At 48.2% G+C, this 22,522-nt stretch overlaps 1 protein-coding gene across 2 annotated transcripts; it reads left to right on the top strand.

The window, feature by feature from the left end:
• Positions 1 to 133: 133 nt before the first annotated feature.
• Positions 134 to 22,124, top strand: lypd6 (LY6/PLAUR domain containing 6). 2 transcript variants are annotated; one of them, XM_062457727.1, is made up of 5 exons: positions 134 to 301; positions 14,852 to 15,025; positions 18,209 to 18,307; positions 19,125 to 19,255; positions 19,990 to 22,124. In XM_062457727.1, the coding sequence occupies exons 2-5, from the start codon at positions 14,908 to 14,910 to the stop codon at positions 20,161 to 20,163; spliced, it is 522 nt and encodes a 173-aa protein (XP_062313711.1). In that variant the 5' UTR covers positions 134 to 301; positions 14,852 to 14,907; the 3' UTR covers positions 20,164 to 22,124. The 2 variants fall into 2 exon arrangements, with proteins under 2 accessions (XP_062313711.1, XP_062313710.1); XM_062457726.1 differs by having other exon boundaries at positions 134 to 297; positions 19,990 to 22,123.
• The last annotated feature ends 398 nt before the right edge of the window (positions 22,125 to 22,522 follow it).

The following is a 22,522-nucleotide window of genomic DNA, read 5'->3' as shown; positions in this document are numbered from 1 at the left end:
GGAAAGTGAAGCGGATTGTCCTGTGACCAATATTGAAGTGCGCGGAGTCCATCCCAATTCACGCTGAACACGCCCACCGCGACCTCTGATAGGACAGAAGTGGCAATTCATCCTGAACACCCGTCAACTAATGTATTCTATTTCCAAGACCTTCTAAGAGTCCCAGAACCAATACACCGACGGACAATATAATCCCTAAACCAACAAACGGAGGAGTGTATGTTAGTCTGAGACCGGTGGAGTATTCAAGAACTTGGACCTGAGGTGAAGTTTGGCAGCAAGAGGAATTAATACCACGTAAGTAAGTCTTATGTTTATTTTGCCACAACCGCAACAATACGAGGATCAATAAGCGACGGTCGGTGCGTGGCAGTGCGGGGGGAAACAGACAAACGGAGCCCCCTACGAAGCAATTACATGCACTATTTATAGTTTGAGAAATACCAACCATAACATTAGAAAAGCACCACTCATTATGAGGTGAATACAATAGTAACCTATTGCGCACTGTTCTTGTCTCAGCGTAAAAGGATCATTTTGACCCGCTCTGGCCCCGTCTGTCCCATTATATGATGCAAATGACTGGAATAAAAAATATTACCCCCCAACAATAGGTTTAAAGCCTCTCTTTTTATGAAGAGATGCACCCGTAATTTTCCAAGTATGGTATACTTTTATTCCTAATAATCACGTTAAAATACGTGCTGAAATATAAGCACATTTAAACCCTTTGCATCAGTAATTTCAATCTGAAAAGGCAGACTGTTTTATTTCGGTGACCTTGATATTAATGCTGAATCATGAAATATAAAATAATTAAAACCACATTCAAATTGTTTAAAGTATTCTGAAATATATATCATTTGACACAGTTAAATCTCTATCTCATCTCTACACAGTATGAGGACCATTTTGTTACAACAAAATTACTTCTCAGATGTTAGGAAATGCTGTCATTTCTCATATTTCCAAACAACAGTTGGACATCATCTGTATGTCCCAGACTGAGAGTAGACAGGACGTTTCTGAAGCACAACCTTCTCCTATGTAAAGATATGAAATACATGGTCCGGTATACCCAGTTTGATTTGATCAATAAAACTGTGATTCTGATGCTTTTTTTTGTGAGAGAGAACATACGTGTTTGTCGTGGGTGTGAATGCACTGACTTGGGAGTGTGCGGCTTTGTGCTTTCCTGTGTCGTATTGTCCAGTATTTACCGTAGCGTGGAGACGATGGTGTTTTGGTGAAGGGATCTGGCGTTCCAGTCTGGGTAGAGGATCAGGGGGGGGCTTGTTGCCATGTAGACTGGAGCGCCTAAACTAGGGAGGGGTCTCGGTGCCCCATATTCGTCAGGAGGTTGCTAGGGGCAAAGACCACAGTAGTGTCAGTATCCCGGGCTTCACGGCCCTGGTGCTGGGGAGGGCCTGGGAGTCAGCTCGGCTCCCCCCAGGAGGCTGCTCCTCCCGCCACCAGGAGCCAATGGACGTCCACTGGGGACCAGAGGACCGGTGGTCATGAGGTCTACACCCCCCCCCCCCCCCCCATGGCGCAGTCTAGCCTGGAGTAGTGGGCACACCGTGGCTTTCACCAAGCCTCTCTCCTCCATGTGCGCTCCTCCTCCCGCGCTGCACTGCTCATTTCACAGTGAACACACAGGAAATCCTGGTGGGCAAACGATGCATCCCTGTATCACGTCGACTGAAGGGTTGGTTTGGTTCGAACAATGATGGGGGACAAAAACAATGCATCATCCTACATGCTAACCCTGTTCATCATTGGTAGGGATGTGGTGTCTCTGTATATTTGATAGGAGCATGCCCTTACCGTCCGCCCCTACACCTAAGCCCAGACTCCACTACTGCATGAGACATTCATGAGGCCACAGACACACACAGAACCCCTTTCTCTCTCTGCTTCCTTGAACGTTTCCTAGCGTTCGAGTGTTCCGCCGTCGCTTCCTTTGACTGCCTCCTTGCGCGTGTGAGAAGGACCCGAGTGCACAGACACCGAGGAGGAGCTCAAGTCGTGGGCAGCGACCTCACTTCGGAACCGCTCTGCGATCTGAATGGAAGGATGGAATGCTTTAATTCAGTGTGAAGTCCATCTGTAGCCCGGCTCATATTGATAATCGCAGTGACGTGAGAGCCGCACTTTTGTTCAGGCGCATCAGCATAACAATGGCGGATGAAAAATGAGTTTAGGATGAAAAGAGTGGGTGTGTGTGTTTGTCTGTTGGCTCAGCTGTATCTTTGGTAACTTGGTGCCCACGCGTGGAAGATACCACCAGGGGGTCTCCTAGGCCCCATTCTTGGCCGTGTGTGTGTGAGGGTGTGTGTGTGTGTGTTTGTTTGAGGGTATGTGTTTGTGAGAGTGTGTGTGTGGGATGGTGTGCATGCATGAGGTTGTGTGTGAGTGGGCGAGAAGCTGAGAGTTCATCTTTGTTTGTTAAATGAGCATGTCAACTTTTGTATCAAATGAGTGAATAGTCTATTACAGTACACTACATGACTTATCAACAATGCTTTTTTTTCAAACAATTATTATATGCTCAATATATCATTGTATGCATCAATTTCACTGATGCCAAAGTGATACACAGTTACAAGCCACATAAGCTTTGATTGAATTGTATTTGAGTGCCAGGAACAGAGAGAACTTCGCTCGGAAAATGCCTTTCCTTTATATAGTTTATAAACCCTGATTAATCTCTGTGAGGATGATTCTTACTTGATTTAGAATTGGAATGCTGTGATGGTTCTGTAATGTGAAGGTTTTGTTGGGTGATGGTTCTGTAGTGTGATAGTTCTATGGTGTGAGGGTTCCATGGTGTGAGGGTTCCATGGTGTGAGGGTTCTTTAGTGAGATGGTTCTATGGTGTGAGGGTTCCATGGTGTGATGGGTCTGTAGTGAGATGGTTCTATGGTGTGAGGGTTCCATGGTGTGATGGGTCTGTAGTGAGATGGTTCTATGGTGTGATGGATTAGTCTGTCTAACAGTGCATCATCGGGTTCTGTCATTGATGGAGAACCTCCCCCCCTCGCCCCAGAGAGCTGTCACTCTCTCTGTCACTCTCTCTGTCACTCTCTCTGACCCTGAATAACATATGTGCCTCAAGTCTCGGGTCGGACAGATGTGCCACCTGCAGGGTGTGTGTGTGTGTGTCATGTGAGATGAGGCTAACGACCGGGATGCAGGCATCTGGGTCATTATCCTCGGGCTGACTGACAGCCAGGTATGGGGGTAGGACCCCAGGATGCAGGTAGGCTGGCCCTGATGCATGGCTGCCAGAGCCCTCATACAGCACCGCAGTCCACCAGTACAGGCCTCCCTCCTGCTGCACGTCGACGGACGCACTGTGTGACGGCGCTTCCTCCCTCCCTCTCACATGTAAACACATTGTTCATGTGTTCTCCCGGCTCTGTGCTGCTGGAGGGGCCGTATTGGCTGCTTGGCTCAGTGGAGAAAACGCCTCCTTCGAACCGAGCCGGTGTTATCGAACGCCCCTGGTGACAATGCGCTTGGAAAGAATGACAGGCTCAGGAGCAGCGATAGTGTCGTCTCTCTCTTTTGCTCGGTCTCACTATCTGCCTTTCCTCTCCAGACATACACACATACGCACACCCACACACGCACACACCCGCCCACGCACACCGACACATGCACACACACACACTGGAGTCCCTTGCTGAGAAGGCTGACCCCAGTTTCATGCCAGTAAACGTGTGTGTCAGATCAGAGCATGTCTGCTACTTTATCAACCCAACAAGATAAATGATTTTATGTTGAAAAACTCTTGAATATGATTTTCACATTAGAAGAGATAGACCCTTTGAAATTGTCCTTCGCATACACATTTGTATGCAAGGGTCATACTGGAGGCTATATATCTGTAGAGACAACTTTAAAGTGTACCGCCCGCCCCTTTCTGACTCTCTAGCCTGTTAAAAGTGACAAACGGAAATACCTCACATTTTTCTGAGGAGGCTGAGGATATCTTCAGCTGGCCTATAGCGCTGCTCTCGCAAATCACCTCGTCCACCTTGTCATCGCCAACCAGTCGAGTAGGTCACATCCCAGGGTTGGCGACAGGGGCAGGCGAGCTGTCATGGCGTTGCGTTTTGAACCAGCTGAAACCAGTATATCTCCCAGGCCTGCGAGGCCCAAGCGGGTCAGGGACAGAGGTCTGGAGAAGGTTCCTCCATTACCTCAGAGGCTAGGCGTGCTAACCCTCCTGTGTGGGTGTCACCCAGGGGGGATCCTGTCAGGGGGACGGGCGAGTTCTTCTTGTCTTCATTGAGGATATAGGTTGGTTATCTGTGGGCATCTGTGAGGCCCTTTAAAGGCTTCATACAAATGACGTTTGATTTGATTAGATTAGTGGCCAGGGACAGAGAGGGCTGTACGTGTCCTGGCTTCCTGCTGTGGCGTCCCTCCAGGGTAACCAAGGAAATCCTCCACACATCAGATAATCAGATCCCTGATGTGGCTTTCTGGAACTATGCTCTGTCAAATAAAACGAGGCTTGTCCTTGACATTTGGCCGCATGACTTTAATCCTGGAGGTGGTAGACTGTGTTTGTACGTGTGTGTTCGTGATGTGGCTTCCCTCATGGTATACATCAATGTCTGACATACTCCTAATGCTCACTTTGAATAATTCACTAAAGTTTGTGCAAGCTTAAACGCATGGATGACTCCTACAAGGTCTTTATGTTCGGTCAGTGCCTCTGTACTCCATACTGAGAGAACACCACTGGCCTGTCAGAGTCAGAGAGCCCGGATGCATCGCGTAGACACAGGGTGCACTGATGTGTCACGTCCAGTTAGCATGAGTGGCTTTTACAAAACGAGGTTTCAAGGAATGGACGTACTCACGCTCACTCATTGTTTGTGAAGAAGGCCTTCCTCGTTGATTTTGGCCCAGGGGAAACTGACACGGGGAAGATTCTCCATGGTGACAGTGGGTGTGGCATTTAACTCTGATTTAGTATTCGAATGAGCTCCCAGTATCCTCTTTTCAATTGGTTTAGAGGACAGATGTATCTGATTGGCCCGTGCTGTCTTGTGCCATTTTGTGGCTGTGAGAAGCTTGTATCCTAGGGTGAACCTGCTGTCGCTCTTTACCCTGCAATATTGGGGTTAAGTGCTCAATTACCATAATCTGTTGAACCCCTGAATAGCACATCCAAAATATTCAGCCCGTTTGAATATTCCTTTTAGATTTTCTGTGCCATTATGCAGTGTGTTTTTCAACGGCAGATCGCTGGAAACGGAATTTGCATGGCAATGAAGTGCGCGGAGGCACTCACATCTGAGATCGTGTTGGCCCACAAACAGATCAAAGCAGAGATGAAGAAAGAGGCTTCGGCTGGGAACAAGGCGATGTGTTTAATTTGGGAAATACTTTGAACTGAGTTCCCCCCCACCCCCTACCCCCCACCCCCTACCCCCCACCCCCTAGCCCCCCCCCCCCACACCCCAGGATCGGCTACTTCAGATACACAGATCATTGATTAGCTGTGATTTAAAGCAAAGACATCAAATATTTGGTTGATTCACAACCTCTGCCACATTGCGTTCCGAAGATGGAACATGAGGATGGTGGACGTGGTAACCTTATCTTATTTCAGAATGCGGGTATTCGCCCTTCGCACGCCTTAGAAAGTACCAGGGCATGGAGGCACAAACCTCTCGAGGTTTATCATTTCATGATCTCCTTTGAAGTTCAGCACTTTTATCTCACTCCTGTGATTGGTTGGCTTTGTATGAATAATTCATGCCTTGGAGTAGTAGTAGTCGTAGTAGTACTATAGTAGTGCTAGTGCTCGATTCAGAAAATTCTCTGGCATGAAGAGCTGAACCGTAAGATTTAGTCAAAGAAACAAGATTAGGATTCATTTCCTTTAATACTGCAAATCATTACTTTTTTAAGTTCAGTTTATTGAATTCCTAAATCTGGTTTTGGGATGATAATCACAACAATGTCCCTGCTTCAGGTACACCAAATACCCTGATGCATTATCTCTGCATTGCCAAAAAACAAATGGTCCTGTTTCAAGGGATTTGGGTCTGGAAATCCATCTTCAATTGAACGCTTGCAGCTATTTTCCGAACTGTGAATTGATTGGTCCAATTTTACTCAGGTTACATGGTCATTCTCTTCAAAACAAGGCGGACTTTGAAGTCAGAGAGACTTTTAAAAGCTTTTTGCACCGTGTCTAATTGTGCTTTTTTTGGACAGGTCTTGGCATTTGAGAAGAAAGGACCATAACATGTGCCCCTGAACTTCTAATATTTCCTGGTGCTGTTGTCCTGACAAGACAAGATCTGTCCCTCCTAAAGACTGCTGCACTAAACTTTTGGTTGGACAGATTCACCTATTCCTAATTGTCATATGGATGAAAAGTCCTCCAAGTTTTTAAACGCCCTGTGCCTCCCTTCCCTCTTTGCTGGTTCTGTGAAGAGGTAGGGCATGTTTTCCTTCCCTGTAGTCTACTAAAGACCGAGGTACAACCTGGGAGATATTGAACCCTGCCACATCCATGTGGTGTGAACAGGGTCAACCCCTGGTCACCTATGTGCCATCATTTCCCGCCGAAAGACTAAAATGGACGCCAACCCCAAGCCTTCTCAAAAACACACGAGCTCCGTCCGGGAGTCAGGTGGCTGAGCGGTTAGGGAATCGGGCTAGTAATCTGAAGGTTGCCAGTTCGATTCCCGGCCGTGCCAAATGACGTTGTGTCCTTGGGAAAGGCACTTCACCCTACTTGCCTCGGGGAGAATGTCCCTGTACTTACTGTAAGTCGCTCTGGATAAGAGCGTCTGCTAAATGAATAAATGTAAATGTCCGTGTTTCAGCCTGGCCTCAGCTCCAGTCCTGGTCCTCCAGTTCAAGGGGATCAAATCCACCCCTGCAGCCCCTCCAAAATCCCTGCAGCTGTCACAAGCGTACATTATCCATGCTATGATCTCCCCCAACGCACCCCCCATCCCCATCCCCTCCCCCCCCTCCCCTCCCCCCACTCAACTCAGCCCCCGCTTCAAAGGGACCTGCCTGGTGTGCACCCTGTGCCCCTCATGCAGAGCCCGAGTCCCCTAGCAGCCACACCGTGTGGTGTGGGAGATGGCGGGCATCTCCCTGCTCACCCCTCCCCCACCAGCACCAGCATTACATTTACATTTAGTCATTTAGCAGACGCTCTTATCCAGAGCGACTTACAGTAAGTACAGGGACATTCCCCCCGAGGCAAGTAGGGTGAAGTGCCTTGCCCAAGGACACAACGTCAGTTGGCACGGCCGGGAATCGAACTGGCAACCTTCTGATTACTAGCCCGATCCCCTCACCGCTCAGGAGTCACCGCTCAGGAGTCACCAGCAGCAGAGAGAGAGAGAGAGAGAGAGAGAGAGAGAGAGAGAGAGAGAGAGAGAGAGAGAGAGAGAGAGAGAGGGAGAGGGAGGGAGAGAGAGAGAGAGAGAGAATATCCCCTGCTAAAGCTTTAAGTGTTAAAAAGGAAGGCTTGTTTGGCACGTTACACCTGGATTGGATTAGATTTTGTGTCATTCCTCCACTGGGGGAAGTAAACAAGGGTGACTCATCAAGGGACGAGAGAATCTGTCTCGAGAGGGAAGGGGGAGAATGAAAGGGGAGGGGAAATAAAGGTATGGCGAGAGGGAGGGAGGGAGGGAGGGAGGGAGGGGAGATAGAGCGGCAGAAAGTCAGTGGGGGAAGGAAAGGAAAATATAGAGAGACAGGGTTGGAGGGGACAGGATAGGAAGAGGACAGATTAGACCGTAGAGTAGGTCTCATTCAGAACCCTTCAGGTGAAACAGTGCAAAAGATCCTATTGAGTATTTGGAGAAGTCCATTGTAATGAGTCCTTTGGTGTCCGGCAAAGGCCTTCCTGTTTATTCAGTAACCACCCCACATTGTGTGGTTGGAACCAAACAAACATGTACTATAAGATGTGACTATGTACAGTACAGTTAGAGGGTTTATTCTGTGCATTGTTTACACACCTGTTGACATCTCTATCATCCTGCTGGAATGACACAGAGGATTAGCATACTCTGAATGAATAGAGATTTGTTTGAGAGGATTCAGACATATTTCAGGTCATATTTACAACTGTAAGAATATATTTCAATGTATTCAGAACACTCAAGTTATACTTCATGAGGGCACAACCCACAGAAGGATGCTTTTTGAGCCAGGAAGAAATGCACATAACCTGTATGACCTCTTCACCAGCCAGGAACCACAGACTGTGGAAATAAAAGTAATTATTTCGACGTTGAGGAAATCACCCTGTAATTAAAATGATTTACAGCTCCTGTGTTTGTTTTACCGTGTGAGAGCAGGGTTTGTGACAGGGTGATTAGTTTAACTACTTGAGTGCATACCAATCACATTTTAACTAGGAACGTTTCCTTGTTAATCGGGTTGTACTTTGTGCACCCTAGCTATTTTCTGGGGTAACACAGACAGTTTGATTGTGATTGGCTGAATTTAGACCTGGGGGGGGGGGAATGGGGCTTCAGTACGGCATGTCTTTATATATTGAGAGGTCCTCCAATGTTCCATGGTCAAACCTCTTTGGCCTAGTCTCTCACGTTGGCCTTTTACATTGTGTCAGCACTGAGGTAGCGTGGCGTTCGTGTCCCACTACGGCCGGGGCAGAGAACCAGACCTAGAGTCTCAGCTTCAGCAAGTATTCCAGGGCCTTTGTTTTTCCACAGTTAACACCTTTTTTTTCCCGACCGTAGCACTTTCTGGCCCTGAGTGTCTCGTGGAATCTACTCTCCTAATCCCCAGGATCTCCGTCTGCACCAAGCGGTCGAGATGGGGATTAAACAATTATACAGCTGACTTGGAGCACTTCAAAAGAAAACGTCTGGATTAGGGGGTGTGTATGCATGTGGGGTTTCTGTCCGTCAGCCTGAGACGGAGAGCCCTTCCTGAGCCCCCAGATTTGCCTGTGGACCGAGAGGGGCCCCGAGGCTTCGTCAGTCACCATATGGTTGGTGACAGCAGAGGACGATCCGCGACGGTGACACATTGTCCTGCTTGGTTGTGGGACTGTTGGGTCCATGGCAGGCTTGAGGTTTGACTACGGCTGTCGGCCCTAGCTGTGTAATCAGCTTTAGCCAGCTACTCTGGTGTTGTACTGAGAATGCTCTAATTGGATTTGTTACAGGACAAAGGGTTTGCATACTGTATGGATTTGCAGGGCTTTTCGGACAGCCCAGACTTGTTTACAAAATCAGTTTACTGGAGAGAAGCTCATTAAGACTATTATGCTTTATTCGGATCCTTACACGGTTCTATCAGACTTGTCCTGTAATTGAGTTTGGAGAGTTTGTCTCTCTGCACAACTGCGAAAGGCCCTCAGGAAAGAAAAGCTCTGTGTAACCGCCTCCCCCCTCCCTCCCATCCTCCCTTTCTCTCCCCCAATCTGGTCCGACCAGTTCTCAAAGTCACAAGACGGCCAATTTGCATTTCCCCCACCCCTCTCTCTTCTCTGTATGGGAGGAACCACTATTCACAGGTCATCGCCCAGCTCCCAATATCGTGTTGCCAGCCCTGGAGATAGCTTTACCCAGCTGGCTGCGCTTCAGAGAAGTACTGCAGGAGGTTTGACCTTTGACCCGCGAGGAAGCAGCAGGCCTGAGCTGTTTTTGCTTTGGTTTCCGTCGGGAGTCCTGGAGGTCTGGCTCTGGCAGTGACCTGGGAGGGGAACGGGAGAATCACATGGGGTGCCGGAGCGCGGTGAGCGGAGCCGAGGCTAATGGTATTTATCATGAGGATCCTCCATGTTGTACCATTAGTGTTCCTAGCAGTTCATTGCTGTTTGCAGAGAAGGGTACTCCAAGGGAGTTATGGCACACAGGTTAGCCTGGGGAAGACTGTGGGTCCGTGTGAAGTGCACTGTGAAGAGGTTCATTAGACCTTTTCCTCAGACATTGTGGCGAGATGATGAATGGCATTTGTTTTCTCCACATCCCCAGCCTCATGGCTAGGGCTCAAAAGAGCCATATTTGTGTGTGTGTGTGTGTGTGTGGGGGGGGGGGGGGGGGGGCGGGGGTCTAAGAAAATAGGAAGCATTACTGCTCTTCTGCAGCGACAGACCCCTCCCCAACACATGCCCCCTTCGACTCCTCTCAACCTCATTACATCTACACTTCCTGGATCATTAACCCTGAGCACTCCCGGACGGCCTCCACTTCCTGTGTACGTTCAGAGCCGGGCACTGAGTTGTTTTTTTTTCTTCTTCTTCACCTGCCATCTCGGAGAGGGTAATTACTCCAAGCTGTCGCGGAGAGGATGAAGAAGAAGAAGAAAGAAAAGAGAAAAGCCAGAGGAGAGAAGAGAGGCGGACCTGTCACTCTTTCGAGATCTTGGTTTGTCAGTGGTTTGACTGGCTGTGCTGGTGTGCCAAATAGTTTGTCAAATTTCACACAGAGGCCAAAAAGACAAAAGGCTTCGACTCAAACAAGCGGCCACCGTTTCCATTTGCCCTGAGCGCCAACGGGCTAAAAGCCTTTGATGACAGGTGTTGCTTGTGGCAGACGATCTGGCAACGCTTTAGAGAATCTTAACGATTGAAGTTCTGATGCAACCATTTCCTGAGAGCTTGACATTCATTGGATAGTTGCCCCGTACAACCACTTATTAATTATGATGTCTTCCTTAAGATATGAAAGAAGTAATTCTTTATAATGCTGTGTTTATGTCTGTCACATACTCGGAGCAGTATAAAAGATTCTGCCAGTGAAAGGATAAGCTGAGGAAGTTTGCTGCTTTGTCAGGTAACCACAAAAAGAAACAGGGTTTGTTTCTGGTTGGTATCAGGTGAGAGGTTTGCTGACGTACAGTGTATGTTTATAGACGATATATTGGTTATTTAGTCATCAGGGGGGTATTCCAGCTGATTCACAATGTTGCAGCGACCTACTGGCAATGTTGCTACCACGCTGGGTGTCAGCTGGGGAGTTAACTTACCCGGGTATGTCACATAACCTGCTTTCTGGAATACCCCCCTGGTTGACGCCTGGGTGAAGACTTGCTTTGTTTTGAATACCAGATTCTGACCAGTTTGCATGTTCGATACCTCAACACCGAACAGACTCACCTCTAAAAATCCCTTTCAATTGACCGCCATGTGTAGGCCTTTAAACACAGAGCTGAAACATCAACTGTCTTCCAGACACTGGAGGTCATGTTCACATTGTGTCCATGTCCTCTGTAGCCTTCTCCAGTGTTTTTGGAGGGGAAATCCATTACCATCAGAGGTACCTGCCAACAGTGTCAGCCCCTCCTCTGGACAAGGCCCCAGCATGCAGCAATCCCCTCCTCCACCCTCACAAAGAGATGGGACTAAAGATGTCTTCGGGCTTCTGTTGGGACACCTGTAGCATTGAAACCGAACCCACGTCTCCGTGTCAATGGGAAGTCTGTTTGTGTCCTTTAGCTCTCTCTTCATATAGGAGCCATTCTCTGGGCATTGTCGCCACGTGAAAAGGTGGAGCCAGAGGTTGGGCAGAACCACATCTATCTGGAGAACTTATCTGATCTTCCTTGTCCGCCGTGAGGGGAGTCTACGGCTCCTGTGGTTGGTTTTCAGAGCCACGAGTGCCCCACGAGTGCCCTCCACCCCCCCCCCTCCCCTCCCCCCCCCTCCCCCCCCTCCCCCCCCACCCCAACAACTCCCTCCCCCCATACACACCTCCTCCTCTAACTACTTCATGTGCTACTGAGAAAGTGTTAAAAACGGTTAAAAACGATTAAAAAATTATCTGTGATCTCTAAAAACTTACCTCAAACTGGCAATGTCTGGAATGCCGGTATTTTGAACTTGACTCTTGACAAAGGCAGTCTTGTTTGGTTGTTTGCATATTTTATACTGACTCTCTGTTTTGTCTAATTCAGCAGTCCAGCTACAGATGACCAAATGCAGATGACTGTGTTCCTTGTGTTGCCAATCTGTTGTTGCTGCAGAAGGTGTTCTGAGGGTCTGTGCTGACAGACATGTCAGGTTACAGGAAACAGGAAGTGGGTCAGGGGTCTCTCTCGTTGCTATGCACACCACCCGCTCTGGTCTTTGACTGAATACACAGTGGACCTTCAGAGATGATAAGAATCTCTCCATGGAAACTCAATGCAGTCCTGCATGGTTAGGGACTGTGCCAGTGTTTTGTGGTGAGGGTCAGGAGGCAGAACAAGAAGCCGTGACTCTGGGCAGCCGGTGTGGTTGCCAGAGTGTTTCTGTTTAGTGACCCAACATGCTTTGCTCAGAGTGTGCGCAGGGTCGGAGGGTTGTACTGTATGTTGGATTTTTGGAATTCGAGGACCCTTCAGATACCCTTGAGTAATTGACAATATTTACTTAAAAGGCATTAAAAAGACTTATCACAACTGTGTTAGATAAACACACTTATCTTATCTCTCCAAATAAAGCATAAAGTAGCGAAGAGGAGGCATACTGTATGTAGCCAAGCCCAGAAAGTGAGGGCTGTTTTGTTTTGGTGCAGTGAAAATCAAACAGTGCCACTGTTGCCACACCCTGAGATAAAGATTATTTACTCAGCTTTTCCAACGCTTGGCTTGTGTTACCCATAAGCTCTTTCCGTGTAAAGGGTCATAAGTAGCTAAAATCCACAGTCTGGCCTAGGATTGGATATATGGTGAGTTTATTAGTTGTTACAATATACAGTTAGGTGTTCTAAAGTGTTCCACTCTTCCAATCCGCAGTGGTTGCCTGGGGAGACGGAGGCCTTAAATAACCCAATACATCTGTACTTTAATGACATCATCGGCTGTACAAAAGATATCTTACGGGAGACCTAAACTGCTGAGCGAGATGCTATTTCCAAGCAGCATTTAATTTGGCTTTGAGATGTGAAATTCACACTCTCAGTTTGGGTCAGCAGACTCGGGTGAGCTAAGCCTAAAATTACACCAGCGAGCTTTGCTGTTGAATCCCCTGTACTGCTAATAACACTACGTTTGACTTCTGACTGCAGGCATCAGGTTTTTGGACCGCAGAAAGGAACAGTGTGTGAACTTTCCTGGAATGTTTTGTTCGATTTCTGTTAGTGTTTACCTCAACGATGATGATGAGCCCATTTCAATTTTGCCTTTGAATCGTTGCTTTGTGCTCTTCCCTATATGTTTCTGGGCCAGGGTAATTAACACAAAGGCTTCGAGTCAAGTGCGTGTGACAAATGTGTAAACGCCTCCAATTTTTCCGAGGCCGCTGGGCCGAGGCTTGTCTCGTGGCCAGACTTTCCTCTGTATCCCTGTCAGCTCTCTTTGACAAAATGGACCCCGGTTCTTTTTCAGTTTGGCGAGGCCGCAATTAAACCATAGCGTATCCCGGCTTTACCCTGGGGGTGATGGACGAGGTTTGTCTCCCAGCTCTCCATCTGAGTCTGGAGATGGGGGCTTTGCCCAGGGGACGGGGGGCCCAGCTCCCCGCTACTCTGTCAGGGAGGCTAGGCCGTGAATGAGGGCCCTCTCAGGGCTTTCTACCATTCTCCTGTGAACACAAGGGTAAGGAAGACTCTTCGAATGTGTCGTTCACCGAAGTCCATATGTCTCCGGAATCCCTAAGTGGAGTAGCAGGATTGACATGGGTTCTGGGAGAAAGTTTTGTGTGTTTTTGCAGACAAATTCCAGATTCTTTAGTCATTCCCCAGATATTTTGTCTCCTCAGTAAAGCTTGTGCATGTATTTTTTGCATGTTATTAGTTTCACTCTCGAGAATTTGATCTTAAAACCCTTGAAACAGGCATGTTTGCCAAAAACAACTGAGAAAAAACAGAAGTTCTCCCTGTCTAATGAGAAACCAACATGTTCTCCCCTCACCCTTATGTAATTCACACAATCCCAGACAGTCAAGGTTACAGTACTGTGACTTACTGTACTGTGCAGGGTAAGATATGACGGGAGAGAATCTGGTCAACTTGTGGTAACGTTAGATGGCAGACACTGTATTGTCTTACAGGTTTCTTTTGCTTAGAGAGAATCCTAACGCTCCTCATTGTTGGGTCTGGAACGGCAGGCATCTCTGTGTCTTTGTTGGGATGTTGACGCACCAGCCCCCTGGCAGACGTCCAGTCACACTGGCCCCCAGGCTGTGAAGTCAGTCCCGGCGCTTGTTCGAGGCCTGGCGTTTGATTAACCCATTTTCTCCGCTTGTGTCTTGTGGTGACAAGTGTAAAATGGTTTATCGCAGATCCTTTTTGAGAGGGTGAATTAAATATAATCGATTGCTTTGCGAGTGTAAACATGGCCGGATAGCCAGCATGTAAGTAGGGAACTCCCCTGTTGCTACTTCACTTGAAAAGAGTGACATTCGTCAGACTGTGTGAATCTTGTCTGTAGCCAATGTTCTGAATTATTACCATGGTAATTACAATGGTTGTCTACTGTTGCCTACATCTGCGTGCCTACATCCATTAGGGATTTGTCATCCGCCCTAAATACGGAGCTGGGCCGAGTTCAGGAGAGCGGTTGGGACTCGGTCCAATGAATGTCATTGATATAATGAAGGAATACTGGACCGTGATGATGATTGTTGTAACGAGGAACACCGCTCTGTCCGCTGTCTGAAGACGACCCAGGGCCTTCCCCCCCGCTCTCTCTCACAGGCCTGGAGGTCCCAGGAAACACCATGTGGTCAGGGTAGAGCTGGAAATATCAATAACTAAGACCTTAGTGATATTACTCGTGATGCACAATATGTCGCTTTCTGCTAAATGAACCTTGAGGAAAGTGGCCAGTGGGACTGTATTGATTTCAACGTTTCAAAGAGATCCGATTTCATTCGTTTTCTTTGTTTCCTCATCAGGTGTCCTGCCGTGCGTGTCTCATCAGAGACCTGCATGTGTGAAGCCGTGACCAGCGATGGAACCCTGGTCAGCAGTGGCCTGGGTCCTACTGCTGACGTTCATCACTGATTGGCTGGAAATAGCCCAATCAAGGGACTTCACAGAACAAGACATCATCTGTCTCCATCCCTCAAGTAAGAACCTGACCTCATATCCCTCTATGCCAAGATCAGCATGTCGTTTCGGACATAATTACAAAGAAAGCATTGTGCTAATCTAGGCATAGCAGAGATCAACTGCATGAAAACATTCTGACGGACTAATCTTGTCCCAAAAGAGGGGCCTTGCACGGCATGTAAGTGTCCTTTTGTTTGTATTAAATTATATAAATATGATGTTATATTGTTACAAGTATTAGACAATGTCAACACATTATGCAATATTTGATACTGCAGGGTCAGGCTTGTACCTCATAGCTCTGTGAGTATCTGCAACATGTGACCACCATCATCACCAGGCGCTGGGATGTAAACAAGATAGTCACGCCATGGCTGTAAATGGCACTTGTTAATCCTCCACCTCTGGCCTCAATCTAGCCTGGGTTTTTTTCTGCCTGAGAGCTAGGGAACATGGCTAGCTATCTAGGAGCTAGTGTACATGGCTAGCTGCCTAGGACCTAGTTAACATAGGTTGTGTGTCTGAGGGCTTGTAAACATGGCTAGCTGTCTTGAGGCTAGTGAAGTGGATTATTTTGGAGCTAGAAGTGAACCCAGCTAGCTATCTAGTAGCTAGTGAACTTGACTGTCTAGGAGGTAGTGAACATGGGTAGCTGCCTGACAGCTTGTACACAGAGCTTGCGTGAGTCCCCAGGCCCACAGGCTGCTGTGGAGCCTGTCATTAGACTGTGGGCTGTTATTAAGGTAACTCTAATGGGGCCCGGTGAAGAAGGAGAGGGCACGGTGTCTCCATCCATCTTCTCTCCCTGTCCCTGGTTCCCACATTCTCTCTATCTTTACCCCTTCTCTCATTCCTTCTCTTATTCCCATTCCCCCATTCTCTCGCTGTCTCCCCTGTGCCTATATTAGTTAATTTGCTCCCTCCCTCCCTTTATCCCTTCCTCCCTCTTTACTTCTCTCTGTCCCTCCCTCCCTCTTTCTCTCGTTCTTTCACACTCGCTTATCATTCTCACATGACCAGATTATTTGGAAGCCCCTCTCTTCCTTACAGTCCGCCATAATCACTGTTTACCCCCAAACAGGAATAGACTGCTCCGTTCCACGTTAGGCTGACCATCCTGGGCAGTGATGAGGGGGATGTCTCAAATCTCTCTCTGGGGGATTTGGGGGGAGTTTTTCATCTCTTCTCTGAGGGTTTAGGTTGTACTAGGTAGCCGGGGGATCATCAGGGGTGTACTCACACAGCTCCTGATCCCTGGCCAGACAGAGCTACAGCTGGCGTAGCGACGGTCTGCATCCACCTCTCCTGGGTCTTTAGAGTCAAGTATGGAGTCTCGTGACTCCGTGCGTAGCTACCCAGCAGAATGACCAGTGCTGCCCTCTGCCCTCCTGCTGTCACATCCACATAGAGCCCAGGCTCCACTCCCCCCCTCCGCCCCCCATCTGACCTATGGGCATGACGGACATCCTTTGGAACCACTGCTAAGAGGATTCTTGACGGGTGACTTACAGATACTACAGTATGGAAACATTGGAGCTTTGGTATGACGCTTGGTATTCTGGTTCTGTCGTAGACCAGGGTGATAGACATGACAGGGTGAGGACTACAGGGTTGTCCTCTAGGACACTGGCTGGCTTAACAAGACCAAAAAGACTGCTGAAAGGGAATTGATTGCTTGCTGTCCTTTGGCTGTCCCCGAGAGTCGAACGGAATGTTCTGGAGTGTGGAAACCTGCCTAATTGGTCCTCAGTGTGAATTAGATCATGTTCCCTAGCCTCAGACATGGCTGCCATCCACAGCATTGTCCCCTCTCACCCTGTTTTACCTCAGCCCTGGTGGCCATGGGACCCGTGCTAACTAGAAGCCTCCATTAAACTGGGAAATGACTGCTTTGGACGTCCACCCGCTCTTTAGAGGCCTTAGTCCTTGTCTGTTATCTCTCTCGATGCCTGACTGTCTAGAAGTGTGCTGAATTCTTTTTATGCGTAGCCGTCCAGAACTTCTGAAAGCCCTCTTGCCCCCCTCAGAGGCACGCAGCAGTCGCAGAACTACAGGGCGGGGCGGGGCGGGGCGGGAGAGGGGTGTGTGCTGTAGGTAAGCCTCCCGAGATTAGAAGGCTGAAACAAGCCAACTTTCTCCAGGAAGCGGGCATGTGAGAGGTCAGCCCTCCCGCGCTCCAAAGCAGGACCCCCACGGAGCCAGGATGTAAAGCTCTTAAGACCTGGGACTCTTTCATCACACGGAGACAGGACTCCCGGGATCAGGGCCGCAACACGCTGGCTTTCCGGGGTACTGCGGGGGAGATCCGTGTGAGCGGGAGGCCACCCTTCGGGTCCCTTTGGGGATTTAGAAAAGTGTGTGTGTGTGAGCGTGTGGATGGTGCGTGCAGTGTGTGGGTGATGTGCGATGTGTGTGCGTACGCGTGTCTGGTGTGTGTTGGAGGGGAAAGCCTTTTTTTTTTTTACATGCACAGGATTTTGCGGGTTTGTCTGCGTAAACCCATGTGTGTCTGTTTACACGTGAGCATGTGGATTAGTGTGTGTCCATGCGCGTGCGTGCGTGTGTGTGACACACCCTGGTAAAGAGCGAGGTAGCCAGGCATGCTGGGAGCCGAAGGAGGAGGGGTCAGATTGGGGGTGTCTGTGTGCTGAAAGGAGTTTGCTTGACCTATGCAGTCCCAGCTGTTCCTCGGAGGAGGGGGTGGGGGCCAATCAGATGAATGTGATGGTGCAAAATTGGAAAGACTAACAGGCCTTGTTGTTTGATCACAGCAGATGGCTTCCACGGACCGGCTCGGTCCCCCTGGGGATGTGTGCGTTGAGGGGGGGGGGCGCCTGTGATGTCTGCATGCTTGTAGTGTCTGAAACAGGCCCGGGTGCTCAACAAGCGGGTCACAGCAGTCTTTTCATGTTCAACGTTTTACGTTGCTTGTTAGGATAGCTTACTCCTTGTCTTGTCCACACTGGGTTCGAACCAGGTTCCTTTGACGTACAAAATACAACTACACCCTCGAAACGTGTACAAAATTATGACATTTTATTTTTTTTCATTCCGATTAAAAGGAATTAATAAGTTACAGCATGTATTTTGTAGCATTACCTAATTTGTTATTGTGTGTGTGTCTCTCTATATGTGTTTGTGTGTTTGTGTGTGTGTGTCTGTGTGTCTGTGTGTCTGTGTGTGTGTGTGTGTCTCCACAGCCACTCCGTACCCAGGTGGGTTTAAGTGTTTCACCTGTGAAGATGCTCCAGACAACTATCAGTGTAACCGCTGGGCTCCAGACCTGTACTGCCCACAAGGTAGGGCCTCCCCTCACAGCCACCCCCCTGGGGGCCTCAGGACCCCCCACCACCCCCACCCTCAATACCTCAATACCACCTTCAATATAATTTCAGCATCTCTGCCTGCCCCTCCCCTGTCTGTATTTGGATTGGGCATTCCTTCTGTTTCTGGTAGTAAATTACTCCTCTGTTTGTTCCGTGGAGGCCTCTTGGGTATCATTTAATATATTTCACCCTCCAACCGACATGTTTAGCTCATCAATCAATACTTGCCTTCATATAGAGGTTTTGCTTGCCTCTACAACTTCTGGGCAGATTTATAACACGGTCTTAATGACTGAGTTAGTCTTTGATCCAGACCTAAAAATGCATTCTTTGCATGAATTCTCTGATTTCCTCATTTATAGGGGGGGTGGGGAGGCGCAGAGCTTGACCAAAACTCGGAGGAATGTGCTAGGTAATGCGGTATCGTTGGCCTTCTCCCAAGGTTCTACTTGTGGTTTTCCACATGACAGAAGCCACATTCAGGGCATAGCACTGGAGATTTTCACATATCAGATGTCAAACACTCAGAGGTCCCAGTCCCAAAGAGGATCAGTTCAGCCGAACAGTACTCAGCATGGCCTCCATGCAAAGCCATTACTTTACACTCCCCTGTAACTTTACACTATCATCACTTTACGCTTTTTGGTAACTTTACACTCTCATCACTTTACGCTTAACGTAAACTTCTGTAACGTCTTAGGTTCTGAACATAGCTGGCCATGACTAGATGACACAGACAGGCTGGCTTGATAATAATCCTGGAAGTGTCTCTCTTCTTTGTCTGGAACAGAAGCCAGATACTGTTACACACATCACCAGATGGACGCGGAGGGCAGCAGTGTGTCGGTGACCAAGCGCTGTGTGTCCCTGGAGGACTGTCTCTCCACAGGCTGCTCGGAGGAGGACCATGAAGGACACAGGGTGAGCACCACACCGGTGGACTGTTTTACTGGTGGAATGTTCCACTGTAGGAGTGTTGAAACACGCCACAGTATGATATAAGGAATATTTGACTTGGATATGGATTCTGGACCAAAACAGGAACAGGAACTCAACATCATGGCTCGGTTTGACGGCAGCCTGTTGTGGCAGGCCTGGCTGAAGGGGGTGTGGTCAGAGCCGTGCCTCCTTGTGTCTAAGCTGAGGGTCTCTCCCATAGTCAGCACCACTTAACCGGGCCTTTCGGCTAATCCTGCCATTCTCAAAAGTGGCCAGTCTAGATAAGATAAAGAGAGGAGTTTTACTGGACTCTCTCCGTGCTGTCAGTCTAATCGCTGGTGAAAAGCTGGTGTCTTCACTATGTCTGTTCACTGCCTGCTTCCTCCACACAACTGAGAGAGAGAGAGCGAGGAGAGACAGAGAGAATAGAGTGACATAGAGAGAAACTGAGCGTTCCTTTCTCTGTCACTGACACCAGGCTGAGAACAGCCCCCCAGAGGAAGAGAGAAACAGCAAAGAGGGGAAAAAAGAACAAAACATTGGTGTGTAAATAAACCCAGTGCCTCCCACCGCGAGTCTCATCTGATCGAAAAAGAACAAAGACATGTTTTCGTTTTAGTAGTAGCTTGTGAATTCTTTCAATTTCAAGTTCAAGCTTTCTTCCTGTGAACCGAGATCGACAGACCTGTTTCTGTTGTCCATGTCCTCCTGTTCAGGTGTGCACGGCGTGCTGCGAGGGGAACATCTGTAACCTGGCGCTGCCCTGGAACGAGACGGAGGCCGTGTTCACCACCACCTCGCCCCTCAGCCACGCCAGCACCCTCTCACAGAGCTACGGCCTCACCTCCGCCCTCCTCACCCTCACCCTCCTCACCTCCACATACATCTGAGGCGTAGACCGACGCCAGTTGTAACTGGCCGCTAAATGACCCAGTCGTGTTGTCGGTTGGGTTCAGTTTGGCTTTTATCTCCAGGTTGAGTCTTGGGAGAGGGGATGTATATTGTTTGGGCAGTCTTACCTTTGAACTTTAAAGGGATTCAGTGTTTTTATCCTTCCAGCTTGAGCAGGGTATGAATAGAAGAGCACTTAGCACTGTCTGCAGCACTCTGGGTCTGCCTGCCACACACAGCCACTAGGAGCTCCTGGGATCAAACGCCGTAAACATGACTGTACAGGGTTACGTCATCTCGGTCTGAAGAGAGATGCACAGCGGGGAACTGGAGACTTTGAAATGTCGGGAGACAAGTCGGGACCTGTCAAGTTAGGACATTTTAGAGTGATGAGGAAAATTTGAAGAACCGAACTGGGTGTAGGGATATGTCTGGGGGATTCAAACGCTTCTAAACACTTATGTTTTCATGTTGTCACATTCTAAGTTGATATTCCAAGTTGTAAGTTTTGACACATATGTACATACACATAGTATTTATTTTTATATTGTTGTTTGTTTTTAGAAAGTGAATGTGAGAAGTGTATCCCAGTTTCTGCCTGTAGCTTATAGCATGTCAGTGATGTGTAGAATACATTTACTTTTAACCTGGAAGGGATAGAATCTCTTGTTCTTTCATCTCTGTGGAAAGTATTTTCATTAACATAGAAAGAAAATCCTGGCATCTTTCATGTTCAACCCTTTAAGGTGGCCTGTGACTATTGTCGGGGAAAATTCATTTCCTTGAATCTCTAAAAAAAGAATTACAGGACAATTTGGGTTTAACTATTTTTCCAGAGGATCAAATGGATTGGTCTTTTTCCCCGGTCCAACCCAGGACTTTATTTTGGGAACTTTTCTGCTGGAACAAAATCCCAATTCTTTGCTTAGCACACCAGTTTAACTGAGAAGCAGAAATAAGTTACAGTACTTAGCAGGCACACAATTAGGTCCTGACATATGTGTTCCACAGAAGACATTTTCTCTCCTTTTTGTTCGTGTTTCCTGTTCATGGGACACAGCATTCACTCATCTCCGTGGTCTGGCTGTGTGGCCTGCCAGAAAAATGCAGCGTTTGCAATTACAGTGTTATTGTTCTGTGAGCTTTGTGATTAGTTTAGGCTGGATGCCCGAGACTCTGAGGAGACAAGTCACTTCCCCTCTCTCTCTGTGTCTCTCTCTGTGTCTCTCTCTCTCTGTGTCTCTCTCTCTCTGTCTCTCTCTCTGTTTCTCTCTCTGTTTCTCTCTGTCTCTCTCTCTCTCTCTGTCTCTCTCTCTCTCTCTCTCTCTCTCTCTCTCTCTCTCTCTGTCTCTCTCTCTGTCTCTCTCTAAGTCTCTCTCTCTATCTGTCTCTCTCTGTCTCCCTGTCTCTCTCTCTCTCGTTTTTGTCTCTATACTCACTTTGCCTCTCCGTGTCTCCCTGTCTCCCTGTCTCTCCCTGTCTCTCCCTCCCTGTCTCCCTCCCTCCCTGTCTTCCTATTTCCCCCTCTCTGTCTGTTTTACACCTACACACACAAACACCACACACACCATCAGGCCAAGAGGAGCAAAGAGAAGGAACTCGGCAAACCGACATAAATCCTTGGAGCCCTCTCCATGCTCTGTTAACAGGTATATGATGATGTTTGTTTCAGGGGTAAAAGGGCTGGAACATGAATCTCGTGTGCCAACATATTTCTCCACACGCTGCCTTGTTGCCTTCTCGCTGAGGAAGAAGTGAACAGTGGAGGAGCTGCATGATCTCCAGGCCTGTAGGGAGATACCTGCATGTCAGTGTTGTGCCAATGTGAAGTGATGTGGACTTAACAGTTCGATGCTATTCCTCTGTATATAGTTGTGTAGCGACAGTAGACACGAATGACTTTATACCTTCATATTAAAGACTTGAAACCGCGTTAGAAGTGTTTGATTCATTTAACCGTCCGTTAACACAACCTGCCATTGAAGACTGAGAGAGGTTCTAAGTGATGCTGGCTCGACAGTCAGGGAACATTTCTATAGTTCATAGTTTTAACTGACTAGGATATTCCGGGTGTTGATTGGATGATCTTACCAGTTAAATCAAGCTCCAGCTGTTGAGCTGTGTTATTTATGTCCAACTGTTTCTCTGTTCTGTTGTTTTTCAGTCCTCTTTTTCCACAGGCTGTGGAGTTTCCGTCCAGCAGCAGAGGGCTGCGAGGCTGGCGCCAGTAAATCCACCATGTTTTCGTACCGTTTGACCTTTTCGTTGTTCATAAATATGAAAGTGAGCCGTGGTGACGCGTGGAGGTGAATCATGCGAGCGCTGTAGACCTGGTGCCTCAGTGGAGGCAGCGACGCT

This window comes from Osmerus eperlanus, chromosome 3 (genome assembly GCF_963692335.1).
Source record: "Osmerus eperlanus chromosome 3, fOsmEpe2.1, whole genome shotgun sequence".
Lineage (NCBI taxonomy): Eukaryota > Metazoa > Chordata > Actinopteri > Osmeriformes > Osmeridae > Osmerus > Osmerus eperlanus.
This window is presented reverse-complemented; position numbering and strand designations above follow the sequence as displayed.

Coding starts and splice junctions, on each gene's coding strand:
- lypd6 (XM_062457727.1), top strand. CDS start 14,908: ATGGAACCCTGGTCAGCAGTGGCCTGGGTCCTACTGCTGACGTTCATC. Junction 18,308..19,124: donor AGACCTGTACTGCCCACAAG/GTAGGGCCTCCC, acceptor TGTCTGGAACAG/AAGCCAGATACTGTTACACA. Junction 19,256..19,989: donor AGGACCATGAAGGACACAGG/GTGAGCACCACA, acceptor CCTCCTGTTCAG/GTGTGCACGGCGTGCTGCGA.